Genomic DNA, 21950 nt, shown 5'->3' on the forward strand with positions numbered 1-21950 from the left:
GGAAGGAAGGAAGGAGGGAAGGAAGGAAGGAAGGAAGGAAGGAAGGAGGGAGGGAGGGAAGGAGGGAGGGAAGGAAGGAAGGAAGGAAGGAGGGAGGGAGGGAGGGAAGGAGGGAGGGAAGGATGGAGGGAGGGAGGGAGGGAGGGAAGGAAGGAAGGAAGGAAGCCAAGAAACAACACACGTCAGCCCTAGCTCTCCCCTCCAGGCAGCCAGGAACCCACAGAGGCTGCCAATGCCGAACGCACCCCTGTCCACGGTCACTCCTGTCCCCACAGGATGGGCCTCCCCATGAGCGAGATTCCCAGCGCCTGGTCTCTCAGGACAACAGTTGCCGGCTGGCCCAGCAGAGATTCTGCTTCCTATCCTGGGGTGAACAGTCTGGGCACCCACCTTCCCCACCGGGTGGGAGCTCCTGGGGCCTGGGTCTGGCCAGTCTGGGAGCCCCACAACTGAGCACGGTGGGGTTCAATCAGCACTTCCTGGTGGGATGGGGAGCTGAGAGGCCACCAGCCTGGAGTGGGGACAGAGGTCTGGGAAGAGAGGTGGGCAGCAAAGTTGGGCAGGGCCCCTGGGATGGGGAATTCAGTAACTCCACAGAGCACTGTCAGGGAGGCCTGGGCTGGATGCGGTGATTCTGGGACAAAGGGACCATCCCTGGCCCCCAGGAGCCCAGAGCCCGGGTCGGGGGGGCACTGGTGGGCGGTGACGACCAGGCCGTGAGCTGAGCGCAGGGCCTTGTGGACACGCAGGACCGCTGCCTGACCTAGTCTGGGTGCAAAGGAAGGGCTCCCGCGAGAGACATCAGGCAATATCCGGCTAAGATCCTGAGTGGGGACAAGGGTTCTCCAGCTGGAAAACGGTCGGCAGAGAATCTGTCCCTTCAGATTCTCCCTGGCCCGCAGCAGGGTGGGGACACAGGCGGGAGGGGGCTCTGCGTGGAATGACCCTGTGCCTACCCGGGGTGTCGCGGTGTGAGGCTGTCAGGAGACACCGGGCACAGCATCCTCTGGCCAGCCCCAGGCCTTGCTCCCCGCTGCAGTGACACTATCAGCCCAGCGCCGGGGGGGGGGGGGGGGGGGGTGTCTTACCGAGCGGTCCCAGGCAGGTCGAGGACAGTGGCACGGGAGACCTCTGTAGAGGTGTCCTCCGGTGGGCTGGCTGGCTCCAGCTTTGTGGGGTCTTTGGTAAACTTGTTCCCTGGGTGGAGAGACAAGGAAGGTCAGGACCAAAGGCCCACCAGCCTCCGGCCTGTGGGACACGCGGGCACGGGCCTTGGTGGGAGGCTCTCGGGGGCGCCCTTTGTGGGTCGTCTGGCCTCTGCCAGGCCAGGAACAGGTCCTGAGCAGAGATGCCTCCTGGGAGAAGGAACATGGGCCCCGGTGCCGGAGGAGGCCAGGGATCCGGGAGGATTACAGGACATCTGTCCCCGACCTCACGTACACTCCTAAGGCTGAGGGAACCCTCCAGAAAATGGCCGATGCCCCCAAGGCCATACTGCGGGACCCCTCTCTCATTTAATTAGCGGAGAACCCCAGAGGAAGTTGGGTGCCCTCATCGCCCCCCGTTTCACAGATGTGGAAAGTGAGGCTCCTATAACCCTGCCCAGGTCACAAAGCTGGCGGGCTGCAGGGCCAGGACCAGGACCCAGGTCTGCTGAGCTCCAAGATCTGTGCTCCCTTTGCTGCATCACGCAGAGCCCTCCTCTTCTTCCTGAGGGGCGTGCCGCCTACTGGTTACGGCCCGGGCTCGGGGCCACACTCCTGGGTTTGCGGCCAGCCTCACGGCTTACTGGCTGGGCTTCAGGGAGAAGAGCAGAACCCGCCTCACAGGACTGTTCAAAACGAAATTAAAGTAGAACGGACAGGCTCCCAGCCAGACTGCCCGCCGCACGTTAGTATTCAGCAAACGTTAGCTTTACTGTCCCTGAAGGGGGCATCTGCACCGGGAGCTGGGGGCTGTGTCTGCCCGGGGTGCGGTGGCCACGCCCAGGCCCCCTCCCCACGCCAGGGTCCCCGTAGGTTGGCGGCTCAAGCCCTCGGGGGCATCAGCTCAGAGGTTCAGAATGGACGGATGGTACCCGCACATACCTGTGAAAATTCGCTCATCGAACATCCTGGGGAGAGGAGAGAGACAGGTATGAGAGCAATGCAGGCCGAGGGCTCCCCCACCCCCCCGGGCTCAGGGACAGGCCTCCAGGCCCCCTCGGTGATGCTCACTCCAGTCCCAAGCACACGGCTGCCGCTGCAGCCCGGAGTCCTGGGCTGGCCACGCGTGGGGGAGGAGAGGCCACCGTTCAGAACAGCCAGGAGCACTTCTCTCCAGTCAGGGCGGGCTGGTCCTGGAGGATCCGAGCTGTCCACCCCGGTGCCCCAGCCCCGAGCTCCTTCTGGCCACAGGTGGCAGACGATATATACCCCTTTCCTGCCAGGGCCCCGTGGGCTTCGACCCATCATGTCCTGTGTCTCAGTGACAGGTACGGGGACCGACCCTGCTCCCAAGAAGCTCCGTGTTGACTGCAACGAGCCAGGCCTGTCACCACATCGTAGCCATGCGGGTGACACAGGGGACCCCTCACACGGGAGCCAAGGCGCCCCAGTCTGAGAAGGAGTCTGGGAAGACTTCGGGGGGGAGGGGAACAGCCTTCCATGCTGGGCTCGGGCACGTGCTCTCTGCCCCGTGGGCAATGGGGAGCCCCCGAGGGCAACGTGGCACTTTCAGACCACCCCATCACCACACAGACCGCGGACTGGAGGAGGGGTGGCTGGGGGCCTGTGACCATTCGGGACCCTCGCGTCATCCCGGAGAGACACCTGAAGTCTGAGCCAGGAACACGGGGGGTGGGGTGGAGGTCGGCAAGGAAGCTGGGGTCAGCTGCCTGTCGGCCTTCAGGGCTGGTATTCTTTCTGTCCACCCGGGCTCCCACCTTGGTGGCACCCACAGGGGTGGGGAGCTAGTGGTGGGGGTTCCTGAGCAGAGTCTGTGTGCCATGGAACAGCCGGACGAGGGGACAGGGCCTCGGTTGTGACACTCAGGCTACAGATGCTACACGAGACACAAGAAAGGATGTCGGAGCCCGAATACAAGGGCCTAGTAATGCCCAAGGCCAGGCCAGCAGAAAATTCAGAGGCCAAAAAGTCAGCGTGGGAGGCAGGCAAGGCCCGGGGTCTGACCTTCCGTTCTCGTTCTGAGGAGCCCCGCCTTCCCCGCTGCTCCTGGGGGCCCCCACTTATCTGGGTCCCCTAAGGCTGAGAAGGAGCCATGGGACTAAATCTGGGAAGACCGACTTCCTCGCCGAGCCCTGCTTCCTGCTTCCTCTGCCCCACCCGGTGACAGGGAGGCTGCTGGCCTCGACTCTGGTTTTATCATTTACGGTGTTACCGTCGTCCATCAGGGAGACAGCGCCCGTGGCCTGCCAGGTTCCCTGGGAAGAGGATTGGGGGGCAGATGACAGGGAGGTCTGACGAGGCTCCAGGACCATGACAGATGCCCTCGGGAGCCGCCAGGCCCGCAAGGGCTGCTTGATGGGCACTGACCAGCAGTTGCGGTCAATCTCCCAAACACATCCCAGAGTCCCAGGACCCCCTCCGCATGCTTTTGCCCCTTATGTTCTGCCTTAGGTAGAACGGATGTGTCTGCCCCTCAGGTGTCAGCTTGGACCCTGACACTCGGGGCTGGTGTCCTGGTGGGAATGGGCGTTTGGGGGGGCCAGGGAGCCCCCTACCGCCGAAAATAAGACCCCCAGGCCTTGTGGATCGGCTTCTCCCCCTGACTTGCCCCCGACCCTGCAGACACATGGGCCGCGGCAGAGAAAGCCTGCTGGCAGCTCCCAAGCCCTGCCTCCCGACTCACTTCTGCCCGACTCACATCTCAAATGCTCCACCGACCAGGCGAGGATGTGTAACAGCAGAAAAGGTCCGGAGGGCTCGGGAGGGAGGAGCTGCTGTTCTAGGTACTTCGCTCACCTCCCGCCATGTGGTCTCCCATCAGCACCGTGAGGCAAGGACCACCACTAGCCCCCTTTTATGGATGAGGAAAGTGAGGCACAGAACCGTTAAGTGACCTGCCCAAGGACACACAGCTCGGAAAGGTAGGGCTAGGACCCAAACTCAGGCCGTCAACACCGATGCACTTGACTACTTCTTTATATGTGAGGAAGATGAGGTCAAGCGAAAGGACTCATGTTTATTGAACATCTACTATAGGTCAGTGTGTTAGGCCTGCCTCCTCATTTTATGTTGAGAAAATCTTGGGGAGAGGGCCACACCATTGTCCTTATTTTTACAAGCAAGAAACAGGCTCAGAAGAGAAGGGCTATTCAAGGTTATCATGCTTCGAGTGACTTTAAGCCCAATCTGCCTGATGCCAAAGCCTCCTCCTTCAGGAAGCCCCACCGGCTTGCCGCTCGCCACTTGCCATCGACTCGACACTTGGAAACCTGTTGTCCTCTTGTGCCCTGAACTCATCACAGGAGTGACCATCCCACGCCCCCTGCCGTGACTGGTGGTGGCCTCGGGGACTGACTGCTATCTGTGAAGTCCTCAGTAGAGCCCAGCAAAGGGCTGAGCCTGTAATAGCCACTTGGCAAATACTAGTGAAAAATTAAGCTCTGGTTTAGACTGAGATCAAGGTCAGCCATGGTGAGGACCCAAATACCATGGCCAGGCACATGGGGGGACGCTGGGGTGTCCCTGAAGCTTTCTTCTCACCTACCCTGTCCCCCTCCCGAGAGTCAAGCAGGAAAAGAACTCAGCAGCAGCAAGAGACATTTAAGCTACACAACACCAGGCACTGGCTGACAGAAGGGCGACTGGTTTCAATTCACTTCCAGAACGTGGCGGGGGGAAATCCTTTCTGAACGAGGGCGCCGGGGAGGACTCTCAGACCAGAGGTAAGCAAACCTTGAACGATGAACACAGGTGGGAAGCTGGGGAGAGCTGATCCGGGCGGAGGGAGGAGCCTCAGCCAAGGCCTGGAGGCAGTAAGGCGGCCCGGACTCAGAGAAAGGTGTCCAAGGCTGTGCTCTATGTGAGGGAGGGAAGGCAGGGGGGGGGTTGACGACCTGCCTTGGGGCCAGAGTATGCCCTGTACCCCGGGGGCTGGAAAGGGCTCCAAACAGGAGACCCACATGGTCAGGGCGGACTTCCAGAATAATCTGCCCTCCCACCATGCCCCCACCCCCCCCCCCCGCTCACCCCCCGTTACCTTTGGGCCCCCCCCCCCCCCCCCCCCCCCCCTCCTCCTCGCCCTGGCCTCTAAAGTGGGGACTCCCTTCTCCTCTCTCTCTCCACCCTGGCGAGAGCCCTACCTGGCCCACGAGGACAACTCTCAGAAATCTTATCTCCGACACAGACCTCCCTCTGGAGTTTCTGACTTCTCAAAATTCTGTATCCGATCATCTCCAGGTTAGCATACCCCACGTGAACTCTCCACCCCACACCAGACCTGCTTCCCCCAGTTGTATGGCCAGAAACACGGCGTGATCCTGGCCTCCGTGCTCCCTTCCACACTCCCACCGTCCACCCACCGGCGAACCCAGCAGAGCTCGGAATCCACCCCAAATGGAGCCAACCTCTCTCCTTCCACCCACCGCCAACCGGGATGATACCACAGCCCCCTCCCGGATCTGCCCACCTCCAGGGCCCTGGTCGCCCTAGAGCCTGCTGTTCCCTCCCCCCCCAAAGCAAAGGGGCCCAGCAGACCCCGCTCTGGCCTCCAGCAACCCTGCAGAGGTCCTGCCCACTGCTCTAGAACAGCTCCGTGCCCTGAGTGGATCCCCAGCCGCTTGCCCAGCCTCCTTGCACCCCCGGACGAGTATCTGTTCGTTCATTCACTCATTGCACCCCCGGAGGCCCATGCACCCCCGGAGGCCACTTGCACCCCCGGAGGCCCATGCCCAGCCTCCTTGCACCCCCGGACAAGTATTTGTTCGTTCATTCACTCATTGCACACATACACAAGGGGCACCTACTGCATACCAGGGGCTGTTCTAGGCACTGGGAATTCAGCCACGAGCCACGCGCAGTCCTCGCCCTCAGTGCCTGCCTCTAGTCCAGGAAGCACGGCCGTGAGTACATGCACACCCTGGAGGCGTGCCTCAGAGAGCTCCCGGAGCAGGTGCCCTGTTGCCTGGAGGCAGGGGGCTGGACGGCATGGCTTCTGGCCACCCTCCGTCTCTAACCACTTAGGAGGAAACATCCCAGGGAGTCCGCGCATTGCCCGGAGACCCGGATGCTTGCACGGTGGGGGTCCAACCGGCTGTGAGGGCAAACTCCTTGCTAGAGTCTCGGGCAACGACACTGCGGGATGGGCAGCAGCAGGCTCTCCCCACGCCCCAAGCCAGCTACCCTGGGGGTTTGCAGCTCTCAAGTGCATCCTGTCCTGCATTCTCGCACCTACCCACACCTGCGCCAGGCTGCCTAGGGAGACAGGAGAGGCAGTCAGCCTACCAGCAGGTAGGGCAGCCCAAGGTGGGGTGTGACCTCAGGTGGGCCCCCCTCCAGGGGCAGGTAAGCTGAAAGGCCTCAGTCTTCTTTAGGGGGAGGAAAACACCTCTTACTAAGACCTTACCGTGCCTCAGTTTCCCCGTTCAATCCTCAGAAGAGGCCAGGAAGGAGGAGCCTTCCTGTCAGATTAAGGAGGCCGACTTCTCTCCCTGGCCCGCCCGTCCTCTCGGTTGTCAGAGCCCCTTCATCCCACCCAGGCATCATCATTGCCTCCCCGGGCCCGGCCTCGCGCCTGCCGTGGCGCCCTGCCCAGCCCTTACACCGCGGCGCCCCGAGCCCAGGCCCGCACCCTGCCCTGTACCTCTTAATGATGAAGTGGATGCTATGTCGCTCCTCCAGGATCCGCTTCAGCTTGGGGACCCCATACGTGCAGGGGCGCTTGAAGGGGATCTTGTCGGGGATGCCCACAATTTCCACGGCCTCTGGGTCGCAGGCAATCTTCCTGTAGGGGACGGGGACCATGTGGTCCAGGCCCAGGGCTTCCGCTGGAAGGGCAACGGCAAGGCTGAGCGCGGGACGGAAGCTGCAGGACATGCGGGGCCCCAGGGCCGTGGTCACCATCACCTCCCCCCACCCCATCCCCTGCACCTGTCCGGCCATGGAGCAGCATGTCACTTCCCTCTTGAAAAATGCCCACGGGCTCCCATCCCCCTCGGTGACAGCCGAAGTCCTACCTGGGCTTACGAGGCCCCACGTGACCAGGACCCCATCACCTCTGACTCACCTCCCTCCCGTGCCCCCTCTGCCCATCCCAGTCTCTGCAGCCTCCTTGTTGCCTCCCTAACACGCCAGACACGCACCTGCCCCAGGGCCTTTGCACATGCTCTACCATCTACTCAGACTCTCTCCTCCCAGATCACCAGACACTGCCCTTCCTCCCTCTCCCCATTCAAGCGTCCCCCCAGATGTCACCTTGCCAGTCCCCTCCATCTCGCCCTGCTTTGTTTTCCGTCCCACATTCACCATGACCTGACACTATACATGTTTTCGTCTGTATGCTGGTTCACTGTCCAGAACCTCAGTTCCACGGGGACACAGGCGGCCAACCGCTCCCCATCTGGGATCTATCTAGACAGGATGGGACACAGACTAGCTGCTCCCTGTACTCGGTGAGCGAGTGAACGGCAGCCAGGCTTGAGGGGGCTCTCGGCAGGATTCCTGCAGCCTTCCAGACATGCTCTTTCCTCCAGGGAGGTGTCGGGGGGGTGCACATGATGCTTACTCATCAGGGCCAGAAATGAGACTGTAGGAACTTTGCCAACAGCAGTGCAGGCAGAATCCGGGTTTACAAAGTGGGTTCCTTGTTCCTTCCTTGTGGACCCTTGGGTTCAGTCTCAGGCCATCTCAATCATTCACTTATGTCCCATCTCCGTGTTCTTACTCATTCAGGCACCAAGTACTTCTTGAGCACCTACTATGTGCTTGATGGGACTTTCATGGGTCCCTGTTCCCCCCCCCCCACCAGGGCCTGGGAGGTCTCAGGAGACCTGCTGGGCTGGGTGTCTGCTTCCCTCCTGCCTCATCCCTCCAAACTTCCCCAGTGGTCCCGCGTCTCTGTGCCCTTCCTCAGGCCCTTCCCCATTCCGGCCGCACCGCGTTTTTCCGTGTCCCAGCAGGTGCCAGCTCCGAGCTGGACTCCCCTCCGGCCACACCCGGAGCGGGACGGGGCCGAGCTGCCTGGGGCCCTCCCTGGCACGCCGTCAAGACTGTTTTTCTGTTGACACAGCCGGGTCTGCGTTGGCGGCTCTGGCAGCCAGATCCCACTGTGAAGCCACACTCAGCTCGTTGTCAAATTAAACCCTCGAAATCTCAACAGCTGTCAAACCATGTCTTTCCCCCAACCCCCAGCCCCAGCCCGTCAGCGGTAGCTTCTGCGAGTCTGTGTGAATTCATCTCCACTTGGGTTCCTCTCATTTGCTGGGCTTGTCTCTTCGGAGGCAAGGGGACCCAGTGCACAGAGGTCAATCCCACCTGGCCTCCAGCCTCTGCCCACTGAGACGGGAGAATGGAGGATCCTCAGTGCCTCGTAGTCTCAATCTCCTTCCGGTGACAATGTTCTTGAGGCTTCCTGGAGGCTGGGGTTCCCCCCATTTCTTCTCTGTTCTATTTTCCTCCCCCCCCCCCACTCCGCACCCCAGCCCCATTGCTGGCCCACTCCACCCAGAGCTGGTGGCTGAAAGGGCAGAGCCAGGGACAGGATCCACTTATCCAGGGCCTGCGGGATACCTCAGGCCAGCCACAGCGTGCCCCTGGGGACTGCCTTCTCCCCAGCACAGCTGCAGGGAGAGCTCAGAGTTGGGGAAGCCGGAGAAGGGACACGGCCTCAACCACTCCAAGCCCAGTGCTTCTCCTTGGATTTGGATGTGGCCAGGCCAGGTGCCGGCATCCGCAAAAGGTTCAGCGTTCCGGAAACATCCAGAGGGCACTACAGGCGGGAAGACTGGAGGCCGCCGTGCCAGCCCGGCTGGGGCAGAAGGCTCCCAAGGCAGACAGGGCCAGCCCTCCCCAGATCCCCTCCCCCTACTGCCCATCCAGCTCACACCTGCCTGGGGCGGTCCAGGCAAGAGGGGAGGAGCGGGTCTACCAGAAAGACCACATCAAAGACGCCCGGGCTGCACCGGATTCCTTAGGAGGCCTCCAGAGCCTGGCTCAGCCCCGCCCCAATCCAGAAGGCACAGCCTGCCAAGCCTGCAGGCCTAGGCTTCCCTAGCCCCAGCGTGGATCAAAGGGCACCTCCTCCACGAAGCCACCCCCGACCGCTCAAGCCTGTGAAGACCTCACCTTTTTCTGTGTGGTCCTGTCTTTCCGAGGGCTCCTCCCACCACCCTCCACCACCACCCCTCTGCCAGGCACTACACTACAACCCAAGACACATCTTCAGGCACCTGCTGAAGTGCCTTGAGACCAGCGTTGGCTTGAGTGCACGACACAAGGTGGGAGGGCTCAGGATGCATGACTGATAAGTGGGCGAACCAGTGAAAGCGTGAGAAGAAAAAAAAGAAGGGAGGGAGCAACTCGTGATCTAATAAGAAGTCCATGTGTGGCCTTGGACTCAGGTTCTTGGGGATTTCCTGAGAGAGAGGCCTGAGAAGAGCCTTGTTATTTATATTAAGCCCCTTTGAACCCACCTGAGTTTATGATAATGAGGGGGGTGCCCCCAGATCCCTCAGGATGGGGACTGGTTTCGGGGCGGGGGGGCACGTGATCAGAGGGTTGCCCCTTTCAGCCCCACCCCCACCGCCCCGGACAGAGAGGGGCCGGAGACTGAGCGAATCACCACGGGACAATGTTTTAACCAATCCCTCCGACTTACTGGGACCCCTGTAAAAACTCTAAACCACGGGCTCCCCCGGGCTTCCGAGCTGGCGGACGCATGTGCCGGGAGGGTGCACCCCAAACTCCACCAGGGCAAAAGCTCCAGCGCTCGAGAACTCGCCAGGCCTCACCCCGTGTACCTCGTCCTCTAACTGTTTGTCAGTCCCCTTCACAATAAACAGGTAAAGGTAAGCAAGGTGTTTCCGGGTTCTGTGAGCCACTGTGGCAGGCTGGCTGGCTGAGCCTGAGGGGTCACGCGAACCGTGGATGTGTAGCAGAGGCGGACAGAAGTGCGGGTGCCCGTCTGGGGAACCATCCGGAAGACGCGGAAAAATGACCATAGGCCTCAAACGGCCTAACCGCGGGGCTGTCTTTTGGGACTGGGCCCTTAACCTGTGGGGTCTGCTTCAGGACTGAACTGTAGGACGCCCAGCTGGTGTCCAGAGGCCTGGAGAATTGTTGGGGCTGGGAAACCCACCCTTCCGGTGTCAGAAGTGTCGGAGAAAGGGTTCTCCTTTATCGAGGCAGGAGGGGAGGGTGGAAGAGAGAGTGAGGACAGAAAGACAGAAGGAGACGGAAGGAAGAGAGGAGGGTGAAGCCCCACGCTGTCCCTTCTGCTCAAGCTGAGAAGGCCAAGGTTACCGAGGGTGACGGCCAACTCCAGGTCACCCGGCAAGTGGCTGTGGACTCCCAGCACAGTGCTCGTTCTGGACCGTGCACATTCAGGGAGCTCCCGGGGCCCCTGCCCCATCTCCTCCCTCGGCCCCATCCACGGAGGGACTCCCCACCGTGGGGCAGCACCACTCAGCGGGGGGTGGCTGTCACACCTGCGGTGACCTGCGGGAACTCGCGTCATCTCCACAGTTAAGTGAGAGCCGCCCAGGCAGGCAAGGGCCACACGTGGCCATCCGCTGAGTGGGGTTTACAGGTGGAGCTCAATAAAGACAGAGTGAGCAAGGACTGCCGGGGAGACGGGAGAGTGGGTGTGTCGGAGCGCGTGGCACGGGGTGGGGGTGGGGGGTGTTCAGAGCACCCAGGGTGGGAGGGGCTTACAGACCACCTGCTCCAGCCCCCGCCTTCCAGCCAACCAGTGGCCTCGCCGTCCACTGGGCGTGAAGCTGGACCGAGTGGAAGGCACGCCCGCCCCGGCGACCAGCCAGGTGCAGAGGGCAGACATGCGCCCTGAGCCCGGCTCTGTCCCGGGTACTGGGGACACAGGGAGGGGCTGGCGCGGTCCTGGCCGTCACGGGAACAGATACAGACAAGGGGCATCAGGTGCAGGGCACGTGACAGAGAGAACCCCATCACGGCTCTGGGGGCCCGGCCGGCCTAGGCTGAGTCTCGAAGAACGAGTGGGAGTGTGCTCCCCAAACACGCGGGGGGCATGGCGGGCGGAGGGCGAGGCCCAGAGGCCCAGAGGCCCAGAGGCCCAGAGGCCCAGAGGCCCAAAGGCACAGCGGCAGGAAACAGCGCAGCGCGGGGCGGACCCTGCAAGTGAGCGAGGCCAGCGGCTGTTTTTCTGGGTCTTCTGGATGCCGACCCGCCCGCCTCCCACAGGTGAGTCAAGGCTGGGGCTCTGCCATCAGTTCCGCCCCCCCCGGAGAAATCTGGAAGGGAAATATTGACACAACCGCCCCCCCAGCCAGACAGGAGATGACATTAGCACTGCTGTGTGCCAGCATATGGCTCCCGCTGTCATGTTAGGGAACACAAGTGACTGCCACGTAATGAGATGCTCAGCACATTGCCGGGGCCACACAGCGGGCCGGGCCGCCCACTCACCATATCTGCTGTTAAACAGGATCTGCACGCACTCCCGGAGCGTGTTGATGTCCTCGGTTTCCTTTATGAAGGCGTCCCACTTCTCTATCAAAACACAGGAGGTACGAGTGAGGGCGGGTCGGAGCGGGGAGCCCAGGGCCTGGCTGCTTCGTGACGAGCGTCCAGCTCCCCGCTAGACCCTCCTCGCTGGGCGGGGGCACCAGGACAGCCACACTCCTTCCACAGCCGAGGCCACCGGGCTTTCTCCGGCAGAGCCCCCCGGAGGGGCCTCACCCCTTCCACCCACTCCCACCGGGGGCCCTGAGGCCCCAGCCTCCTCCAGGGGACAGCCCGACACAACGCCCTGCTGGTCTCCACACCTGCTCTCTCCTCTTGCCTCTGTCTGCCCCCACGGGCAGTGGCTAATGACGTAGGCTCAGCCTGTCCATCCTGGGTGTCTCCTGCCCTAGACGGGCAGGGGGCTGAGAGGGTGCTCTCCCTGAGATGCCGAGTCGTGACCTCAGACCACTAACCCTCACACTTTGTACGTCTGGGGTCTTACCCAGCCTCGCTGGCAGCACAGAGCCTGACGTGGGGCTCGAGTTCATAAGCCGCGAGACCATGACATGAGCCGAAATCAAGAGTTAGATGCTTAACTGACTGAGCTACCCAGGCGCCCTTCAGGGGACTAGGTCTTTTTTTTATTTTCATTTTTTAATTTTTTTTCATTTTCATTTTTTTTTAATTAAAAAAAATTTTTTTAACATTTATTTTTGAGAGACAGAGCGGAAGTGGGGGAGGGGCAGAGAGAGAGGGAGACACAGAATCCGAAGCAGGCTCCGAGCTGTCAGCACAGAGCCCGACGCAGGGCTCAGACTCACGAACTGTGAGATCATGACCTGGGCTGAAGTCGGATGCTTAACCGACTGAGCCACCCAGGTGCCCCAGGGGACTAGGTCTTCTTAAGGACCCTCTCACTGAAGCCGAGGCTGAGATCTCCACAAGGCATAATGGCTGGACAGTCTTGCTTCAGCCCTTTGGGTATAAATGATTCCCAAATACCGTGTGGTACTTTTAATATCTGCCCACATAATTTTTTTGTCTCTCATCTTCAAGAGGTGCAGTTTAATTCCTCTCACTCCCTGTGAGTGTGGGTGGCTCATTTCTGGCTTCTAAAGGGTAGGACACGGGGGCACCTGGGTGGCTCAGTCGGTTGAGCATCTGACTTCAGCTCAGGTGATGATCTCGCAGTTTGTGGGTTCGAGCCCGGCGTCTGGCTCCATGCTGACAGTGCAGAGCCTGCTTGGGATTCCCCCTTTCTCCCGCTCTCTGCCCCTCCCCTGCTCACACACACACACACACACACACACACACACACACACACACTCTCTCTCTCTCTCTCTCTCTCTCTCTCTCTCTCTCAAAATAAATAAACTTAAAAAAAAAAACAACGGGTAGAACACGGTAGAACTGATGGTGACCTGTGACGTAGGTCATGAAAGACACGTGGCTTCCTCCCTACTCTGCTTGGGATTGCTAACGTCAGGAAACCAGCCGCCACATCACGAGGACACTCGAGCAGCCCCGTGGGGGCCCATGCAGTAGGAAGGAGCCTTCTGCCACCAGCCACATGAGTGAGCCTGCAAGTGGATCCTCGGCCCCGGTCAAACCTTCAGATGAGCGCAGCCTCCGCTGGCAACCCGATCACAACCTCATGAGAGATCCGGGGCCAGGACCACCCAGCTAAGCTGCTCCTGAATTCTGGACCCATGCAAACTATGAGGTGGAAACACTTGCTGTTTTAAGCTATGTTCCGGGGTAGTTTGTCACATAGCAATGCAGAACTGTCATACTCTGGTTTGACTCAAGGTCCCTCGTGCACAGCTCTCCTTTAAGACCCAGTGGACACATCTCCATTTCGGGAAGCACCACCCCCAGCCCCGGGTCCCCAGTCTGCTCAGGGCACTGCTATGGGCACCGTCCTACCTGACTTGTCGTGGACGATGGAGAAGAGGATGCGCTTCGAGGCGTGGACATTCTGGATGAGAGGACCACCAGGCCCGGGGGGCTTCTGTCCTGGACAAGGCAGAGGAGAGGCACAGGTTCAAGGTGGGCCCCAAGAGGGCTTCCCCCAGATCTGGCCTGGGGTAACAGCCTCATCCATCAGGGAGACCCCAGAACTGAGCCCCGTGATCGCGAACTCTAGGCAAGTTCCCTGACCAGGGCCAGAGTCTGCTATCCAAACGGGAGATCAGGGAGAAGCTGTGATGTCCCAGGACACCTTTTACAGGCGGGGACACCTATTTCGGGTGTGTAAGTCCCACCCGCCACTCAGCCCACACATTTGGCGGTGGGGAGGGGAGGGAAGCCCTTTTTTCTCCTCCTGATAACAGCCCCCTCTAAGCACCTACTATGTACTAAGCATTGGACTCAGGGGTTTTGTGTGTGTGTGTTTAATTTTAGAGAGACAGAGAGCACAGGTGGGGAGAGGGGCAGAGGAAGAGACAGAGAGAGAGAGAGAGAGAGAGAGAGAGAGAGAGAGAGAGAATCCTAAGCAGGATCCACACTCAGCATGGAGCCCGATGTGGAACTCGATCCCATGACACTGGGATCACGACCTGAGCCAAAATCAACAGTCAGATGCTCAACTGACTGTGCCACCTGGGTGCCCCGGACTCAGTGCTTTAATACAGCAGTTCTCAAGCTTGAGCACCATCTGAATCACCTGGCAGATTGGAATACACAGGCGACTGGACCCCGTCCCCAAAGCTTCAGATTCAGCAGGACTGTGGCAGGGCCTGAGAATCTGCATTGCTGACTGGCCCGGGAACTTAACCCGGACGATAACCTTGTGAGAGGTTCTACTGGCATCTGCACTTGACAGATGAGGAAACTGAGGCTCAGAGAGGTAGAGATTTGCTCTAGGACACAGCCACTAAGCCAAGGAGCCCGAGGATGTGAACACAGGTCTCTCTCACATCCAGGTGTCCCTTCTCTATCTCCAGTACCCCCAACCCAGGCTGCGGATGTAGCATGTGACCGATTAGCATGTTTACTGACTCCAGACTCCTCTGGACATCGCTTGGCCCTAGGCCAAGGATACTGTTCACAGACGGCTGAGGGGAGGCCCAGGGTCGCCAGCTGTCCTGTCCCAGCCCCTTGTCCCAACGTGCCTCCTTCAGCCTGGGGTGGGCCTGGGCACCCAGACCTGCCCTGGGAGGGTGCCCCCACACGAGTGACCCCTGTCCCACCCTCAGACTTAGGGGTCCCAGCAGCAGCTTACCACAGCAGTCGGGGAAGTCCTGGGCACCAGAGGCCTTGGGCTCAGGCCCGGGCCGGCCAAGGCCCAGGTCGCTGGGGGCAAGTGGGCAGGCGGGCGCCTCCTGCTTGAGCTCTCTCGTGGTGTGGTTAGGGAGTGCACTGCTGTACAGGAAGCTGGCCACAGAGGAGGTGGTGGCGGTGGGGGGTAGGTCCTGGGGTGGCCCCTTGGGGGCCTGGCCATGCAGGCCACAGTCCCGAGACCCCTTGGCTATCAGGGAGACGCCATTCAGCTCCACTAAGGCCTTTGAGTCCCGCCCGCCATCCTCAAGCGGCCTGGGTGAAGGAGAGAAGGATACGTGATGGCTTCATACACCTGACCCACCAGAAGGTCCCATCTCTTCCTTTAGACCCCCAGCCCGGCCCCCGCACAACATGGCGGCCTGCAAGGTACACAGGACGGGAGCTAGTCCCCATTTTACAGGCAGGGGTGCAGGCCAGGGCAGGGCTGTAATGTGCCCAGGGCCGCTGGAGGAGCTGGGCCCTGCCCCTCGGCCTCCGTGCCTCCCACCCAGCCATCACATGCCCGGTCGCCCCCCAGCTCCTACCACATCCCTCCTCTTCTGGGCCTGTGCACAGAAGGTGGTTGCTGAACACCCATGGGCAATGCCCCAGCCTCGGGCCGGTCTCCAGGCAGCTCCAGCGCTCGACCCAGCTCGCCAGCCTCCACCTCCTCGCCTCCCCCCAGCCCCTGACATAACCCCAGCGAGCACACATGATGTGGCTCCCAGCCAGGGCTGTTCCAGCCTCTTTGCAACACCGAAGTCCCCTGGGGGCCCCCGTGACACAACGCCTGGCTCAGATCATGCTCTATGACCGGGCATTTGCCTCACCTCCGCCGCCAGGCTGGGAGCTTTTAGTCCCCCTCGGGTGTCTGAAGTCCCCTCCCCGTGACTGGGTAAGTGGCCACAGGTGGCTGAGCCAGAATGGAAGCAGGTCGCCCTCCTGGCCCGTCCTGGTCCGGACCTCACAGTCCAGCCACCAGGCCCCGGGCCCACTCACCTCTTGAGCTTGAAGCGGATACGGTGGCTGTGCTCCAGGATGGCCATGAGGGCCTTGGGGTCGTAGTCGGCTGGCCTCCGGAAGGCCAGGCCCTCGGGCAGCCCCTGCACGGCCAGCAGCCCCGGCTCCCTGAGCAGCCTCTCGTACGGCAGGGGCACCACGCTGGCCCTTCCCAGGGCCTCGCCTGTTGGGGAGGGGGTCGAGGAGAGGGTCTAGTGTGAGAGGGCAGCCAGGCTGGGCTGGGGCCACGTGGAGTCACTCCCTGTGGTGCCGGGTTCCCAGGAGACTGGACCCCACGGGCCCCTTCACTGTGAACTTCACACAGGACAGGCTAAGTGGGGGGGGAGGGGTGGGCAAGCGCTAGGGACAAGTCCCCTTTGTGTGCACCCGAGGGCCAGGGCTCCCCCACAGACAGGGCTCCCAGCTTCTCTCGCCATTCTCTTCTCTCAGGGCACCCGGGCGGAGGGGAGGGTGGGGTGCAGGGTTGCGGGTGGGAGGTGAGGAGGAGACACGGGGGAGAGAGAAAGGAGGGTGGGAGAGAGATGGCAGGGAGGAAGGGAGGAGGTGAGTGGAAACAGGAAGAACAGATTCAGGAAGAGAGGAAGCACACGGACAGAAGGTGGTGGGGTTGAAGAAGGGGTGAATGGAGGGGAGACTGGCTGGGGACTCAGGGTGGCCCAGGGGCCCTGGGTGAGGAATGACTGTTGTCACTCCCACCCTGCAGCCCCACCTGGAGCCAGTAAGAGGCCGCTCACCTCAGGGCCACCTCAGGTTCCACCGGCGGTGGGACAGAGTGGGGCGAGGCGTGTGGGGGGCTGTGGGCACCAACCCCGTAGCCGCCAAAAGGGCGGTGGCCTGGCCAACCACGTGTGACAAGTCCTCCCCTCCCACGGTGGCCAGCGTGCCCACCCAGGCCCTCCGGGCCTCCCCTCCCACCCAGGCCTCCTCTTCCTCCTGACATCTAGACGACAGCGGGAGTTTCCCCACAGACCTTTGCTCCACACAACCAAAGGCTGCAGTAGAGAAGGGAACAAAGCCAGAGGTGGGACCCTTAGGGACCTAGAGAGTGTGAGGGCTACCACCGGGCCAGAGATTCTGCAACTTGACGCTTCTGAGGGAGGCCAGGCCCGCCCACCTCCCCCACAGGAAGGACTCGGCTAACTAGTTAAGTCAGCTGTCGCTCAGTCGTTCAACAAACACCCTGTCAACATCTGCCGCTGCTGGGCCCTGAACTACAGGCTGGGGAACAGCGGAAAGGGCAAGCACAGACCCTGACCCCAGAGAGCACTGCGCTGGTGAGGGCACAGGACATGGTGGGTACCCAAAGGGGGCATTAAGCCAGTGGGGCAGGGGGTTGCCCAGAGCCGAGCCTTAGAGAATAATGTGGCGTCCACCAGACAGAGGGGCAGGCAGTCTGAAAAGGCACAGCGGTGCAAAGGCGAGGAGGTGTGAAACGAAGCCGGAGTGTGCTGGAGAACAGGAAACGGTTCCGTCAGGCAGGGCAGCATGGCTGGGGGTGGGCGGGACCGGCCATGTGGGTGCTTAGGCCACACTGAGGGCAACGGGGAGCCCCCAGGGCAGTGGGAGGAAGAGCTTCCTGGTCAGACTTGTGTTTTAGGAAGAGGCCCTTGGTCAAGGACAGGTGGGGGCAGCAGGGAGCCGGCCTGGAGGCGAAAAGAGACCAGGGCGAGCCGGGGGCCATTTCCAGGCGACAGGTGGCAGTGAGCAGCACCAGGCAGGCCGGGGCAGTGGGGACGGTGGTTCAGGAAGCAAGGCCGGGGTGGAGGAGCCATGCCTGGGGATACAAGACGAGGGAGGGCTGGGGGGGGGGGGGGGGGGGACACCCCTGGGGGTTTTGCCCGGGGCCCGGGGGGGGGCCGGGAGGGGCCTCCTCAGCAGGGCAGGGACCGGGGCTCCCACCCGCCCGGGGGCCCCAAATGGAATGAGGAAGGATCTTACTATAAAGAACATCAAACACCTCCTCTACCATCTTCCGCAGAAGGTACACGTCCGAGCCGCGCTCCAGGGAAGACCGAGGGACGTTCCGGCCGCCACCCTCGCCCCGCGGCACCTTCTTGGGATGCTCTGCCTCCGGCTCCTTCCATGGGGCCCCTCCTGCGGGACACAGAGCATGTCGGGCCATGGTGAGCACCCATGTTACCACCTGCCCAGCGAGCTGGCATGTCCCTGCCCCGCGCTGAACCCTGCAGCGAGACACTCAACACGGAACAGGAATGAATGAACGAATGAACGAACGAACGAACGAACGAACAAGCGGGCCCTGCCCCAAACCCCTGCCCAGGGCGGGGCTGGTCATCTCTGAGTTCCTAGTGCCTAGCATAGGGCTTGGGTTTCCTCCTGGTCACCTCTAACTCACTGTGTGACCCTGGGCAAGTCCCTTCCCTCTCTGGGCCTCAGTCTGTGAGCTCTCGCATAAAAACCAGCTGGCCTGACTCAGAACTGGGGTTCAGCCAAGGTCTGTTCCATCCAACCCTCTCTGGGCTTTGACACTAATGCTGTCTTAGGCGATCGAGGCCCCAGTTTTCTGCTCTGCCAGACGAGGAGACGATGGGGACACCTCCAGGAGGCCAAGGGGCTGCAAAGAGGCAGGTTCATGCCAGGCTGGGCCAGGGTGGGGCCCTGGGAGTATCAGTGAACCTTTGGGTAGGGAAATGTTAGAAAATGCCTTGGAAAGGGGATGGGTGGAGGGTCTGGAGGGCCCCTCGCAGCTTGGAGCCGGCTCCCCTCCCGGGATCCGTGGAGCTTGAAATAAACCAGCCGAGCTCCCGGCTATAAATAGCAGCTCTGCCTGGCTCCGGGAAGCCAGGTGCACACGCCCCAGCCTGGCCGATCGGGGGCCACAGGACCCTGGCGCTGTCTACTCTACCCTGGTCCAGCCCCCACCCAACCTGGGGAGAGGGCACAGGCTCTGAGAGCTGAGTGGGAGTAGGGGTGGGGGCGGCTGGGGAAGCATCTGGAAGCTGGGAGCACTGGAAGTCCAGTGCCAGGGGACAGCCTTCCCTGAAATGGCTGATCTAGGGTCCAGACCCCGGGTATAAGGCAGATGTTAATATAGTGGCAAGGACAAAAACAGCCGGCGTATATTGTGTGTAAACCACGTGCCCGGCACTGTTCTAACCTCTAGGAGGTTTGTTTCATTCTCGGATCGACCCTCGAGGAGTGCAGCACTGTCCTCCCCTCTCACAGACAAGGAGGTTAAGGCCCACTGGGCAGCAGGTGGCGGAGCCAGGATAGGGCCCCAGACGTCTGACTTCAGGGCCTGCTCTTAACCCCAAGAGCTCTGAGTCCCAAATCGTGGGCTCGAATGGCCGGGGGGATGCTGGCCTTCAGCGCTGGGGCCAGGCCCCAACCCTGTAGGACCTAACCCACCACAAAGGTGACGCTGACCTCGCTCAGGAGCTTACCAGGAGCACGCATGGAAGCTTAGGGCATGGGAAGCTGGCACAGTGTGGGGAGCAAGGGCTGGGGTGGGGGGCAAGGAGTGGCAGCGGCACAGAGGGGGCCTGGGCGGGAGGAATGTGAATCTGGAGGCCGGGGAGGCATCTGCGGGCAGGGGAGAGGAGGGAGGGCCTTCCAGTGGGCAGAGGTGAGAATGCACCTGGAGGTGAGCCAGCACTCAGCACAGCACCGCCTGCGGTGGGGACGCGGGATGCTGGGAGGGGAGAACGCAGAGCCAGGGGCTGAGTTATGAGGGTGTAAAGGCCCAGGTAGCGTTGAGGAGTTGGAGGCTTCAGAAAGACCCCTGCTTCAGAGCTCCCAGCAGGGGGGGCGGGGTGTCCTGTTGTCCCTCCCCTATTTTGAAGGGGCGTAGCAGAAAGAGCACGGCGTTCAGAACAGAAACCTGGCCTCTACCGCTTGTCGGCTGTGTGTCCCTGGGGGACGTGGCTTATGCTCACTGGGCCTCAGTTTCTCATTGTAAACCAGAGGTAAGTATTTCCTGAGCACACGGCTTGGCCCAAAGCACTATGGATCGAGTTTATCAAGCATTTCCTTCGTGCTGCATGGGTCCTCAGTCACTTGGTCCCCAAGAGCCACTAGGAGGCGGCTCCAAGATTGTTACTATAACAATGAGAGTGCCTACCTGCCCTGGGTAACTGAGTTAGCATTGTAAAGGGTGCTGCACACAGCAGGGACTGAGCAAGTATTAGGTGAACAGATGCACTCGGTCCCCATGTCAGAGACTCACAGGAACCGGGCAACACTGGGCCTCAGTGTCCCTTCTGTCAATGAGCAGATGGAGGGGTCGGGCCTGGCCCCCCCTGGGGTTTGTGTGTCTGATTCCAATCAAAACTCTGCCCCCCCATAACGACGCCACACTGGGAAGCCTACATAACCCCACCCCCCACCCCGACACAGGGCCACCTGGTAATGCTCTGGGGACCCAGAGATGCGCCAGAGCCCCTGCCCTCAGGGACCGCAGGCCCCGCCCCCGGAGCCCCGGGGTACTCACGGCAGAACCTGAGGAAGTCTGATTGCAGCTCCTTCCGTGTGCTCAGGAACATCCTCCCCTTCTCGGTGCCCACCACGAAGGCGCTCTCATCGTGCACAGCGACACAGGCCACCTCCGCATTCAGCTTGGAGAGCGCCGAGCACTGCAGGGGGGAGCAGGGTACGTGAGCCCGGGGAAGGCTCCCCCTGCTTGGGGACACCTCCAGTGACGGCTCTGGGGGTGCGACGGGAGTTCCCAGCTGCCTGAGAGCCCACCAGCAGCTCGAGGGGGAGGTCACCCCTCCAATGTTCTCAGTCAGTTCTGCAGCAGGAATGAGTGAATGATGCCCCCCGCCCCCGCCAAAGCTTGGTCAAGGTCAGGGGAGAAGACAGGAGAACGAAGACACATGGCCTCTGCCCGTCCCTCCTCCCAGGTCTGCCTTGCGCTGGGGGCAGGTGGCTTCCGCGCTGAGGCTTGGCCCCAGCCCCAGGGACAATCCTGTCTTAGGTTTTCTCAAAGTCCTAACTGAGGAGGAGGTGGGGGGCCCCAGGAGAACCAAGGCTCAGACAGATCCAGGCTTCAATCCCCCATCAGCGCCTTCCTGCTCTGGGACTAATGGGGCCAAACGGCCCAGTGCCCAGGCTTTCAATGGGCTTGGTCGTGGGGCCTGGTTGGCATGAAAACACATCTCTAAACCGGGGCACCTCGTGTGGGTACACAATCGGAGGGGTTACTTCTGCAGTCCCAGAGTTGAGGTTGGCCGGCCCACAGCACAGGAAGCCCTCACACAGGGGCCCTGCGGCCGAGACCACGAGCATTTCAGCCCCCTGACCTAGGTCAGCAGAAGAACTCTGCCTGCGAAGCTCTCAGCTTGCATTCGGCGCCTCATAAATGCTGGTTTTTATCTGAGTTAGAGCTCTGCTGGCAGTCAGGAAGCCTGGCTTCTCATCACAGTCCTGCTGCTGTGTGATCTAGGACAGGTTCCTCAACCTCTCTGGGCCATGATCATGCCTCTTGCGGCAGCTTCAGCTTCAGAGTCGCTCTGCTGAGGAGGCGGGGGGAGGGGGGGGCGGGCAGGGACATTGTAGAGCCAGCAAGCCTGTCCCCTAGGCTCTCCCATGGTGAAGGGTGTGTGCTGATTTCCTCTGAAGATTAAAGCAACCTGCTGTTGGAGGAGATACTCACTCCCCGGGAACTGATGTCCCCAGAGACACAGAGACCTGGACTGTGAGGAAACGCCCTAAAAGAGGTCTGGCCCCATGCAGACCACCCGAGGACCCAGGCCCCGGGCCCCGGGCCCCAGACAATGCCACAGCCAGGTCACGGCCGAGCAAGTGTCATTGTTATCCTCAGGGTCCCTCAGGAAGGCCATGAAGGGACCCAAGGCCAGGGGAGGCGGGTCTTGTCCACGCCCCCAGGACAGCCACAGGGCCACTGGTCCCCCGAGGAGCCTCCGTAACACCCTCTAGGGCAGTGCCGCCCAACAGAACTCTCCGTCTCGATGGGAATGTTCTGCCTGCACTTCCGATGCCATAGCCACGAAGCCCCGGAAATGAGGCCAGCGCAACTGAACTACCGTATTTCATTGTAACTAACTACAA

General features: G+C 61.4%; 1 protein-coding gene across 1 annotated transcript in view; it reads right to left on the reverse strand.

Moving 5' to 3' along the window:
- Window positions 1–21950, reverse strand: part of GTF2IRD1 (GTF2I repeat domain containing 1) — a 115092-nt gene that overhangs the window by 54633 nt on the left and 38509 nt on the right. Inside the window, exons 3-11 of the mRNA XM_049639380.1 lie at window positions 20371–20512; window positions 17859–18014; window positions 15900–16083; window positions 14863–15173; window positions 13566–13655; window positions 11601–11684; window positions 6805–6988; window positions 2088–2113; window positions 1088–1197 (exon numbers count right to left, since the gene is read on the reverse strand). Coding sequence (XP_049495337.1) covers window positions 1088–1197; window positions 2088–2113; window positions 6805–6988; window positions 11601–11684; window positions 13566–13655; window positions 14863–15173; window positions 15900–16083; window positions 17859–18014; window positions 20371–20512 — 1287 coding nt within the window. The remainder of the gene's footprint in view (window positions 1–1087; window positions 1198–2087; window positions 2114–6804; window positions 6989–11600; window positions 11685–13565; window positions 13656–14862; window positions 15174–15899; window positions 16084–17858; window positions 18015–20370; window positions 20513–21950) is intronic.

Source organism: Panthera uncia, chromosome E3 (genome assembly GCF_023721935.1).
Source record: "Panthera uncia isolate 11264 chromosome E3, Puncia_PCG_1.0, whole genome shotgun sequence".
NCBI classification, from domain to species: Eukaryota; Metazoa; Chordata; class Mammalia; order Carnivora; family Felidae; genus Panthera; species Panthera uncia.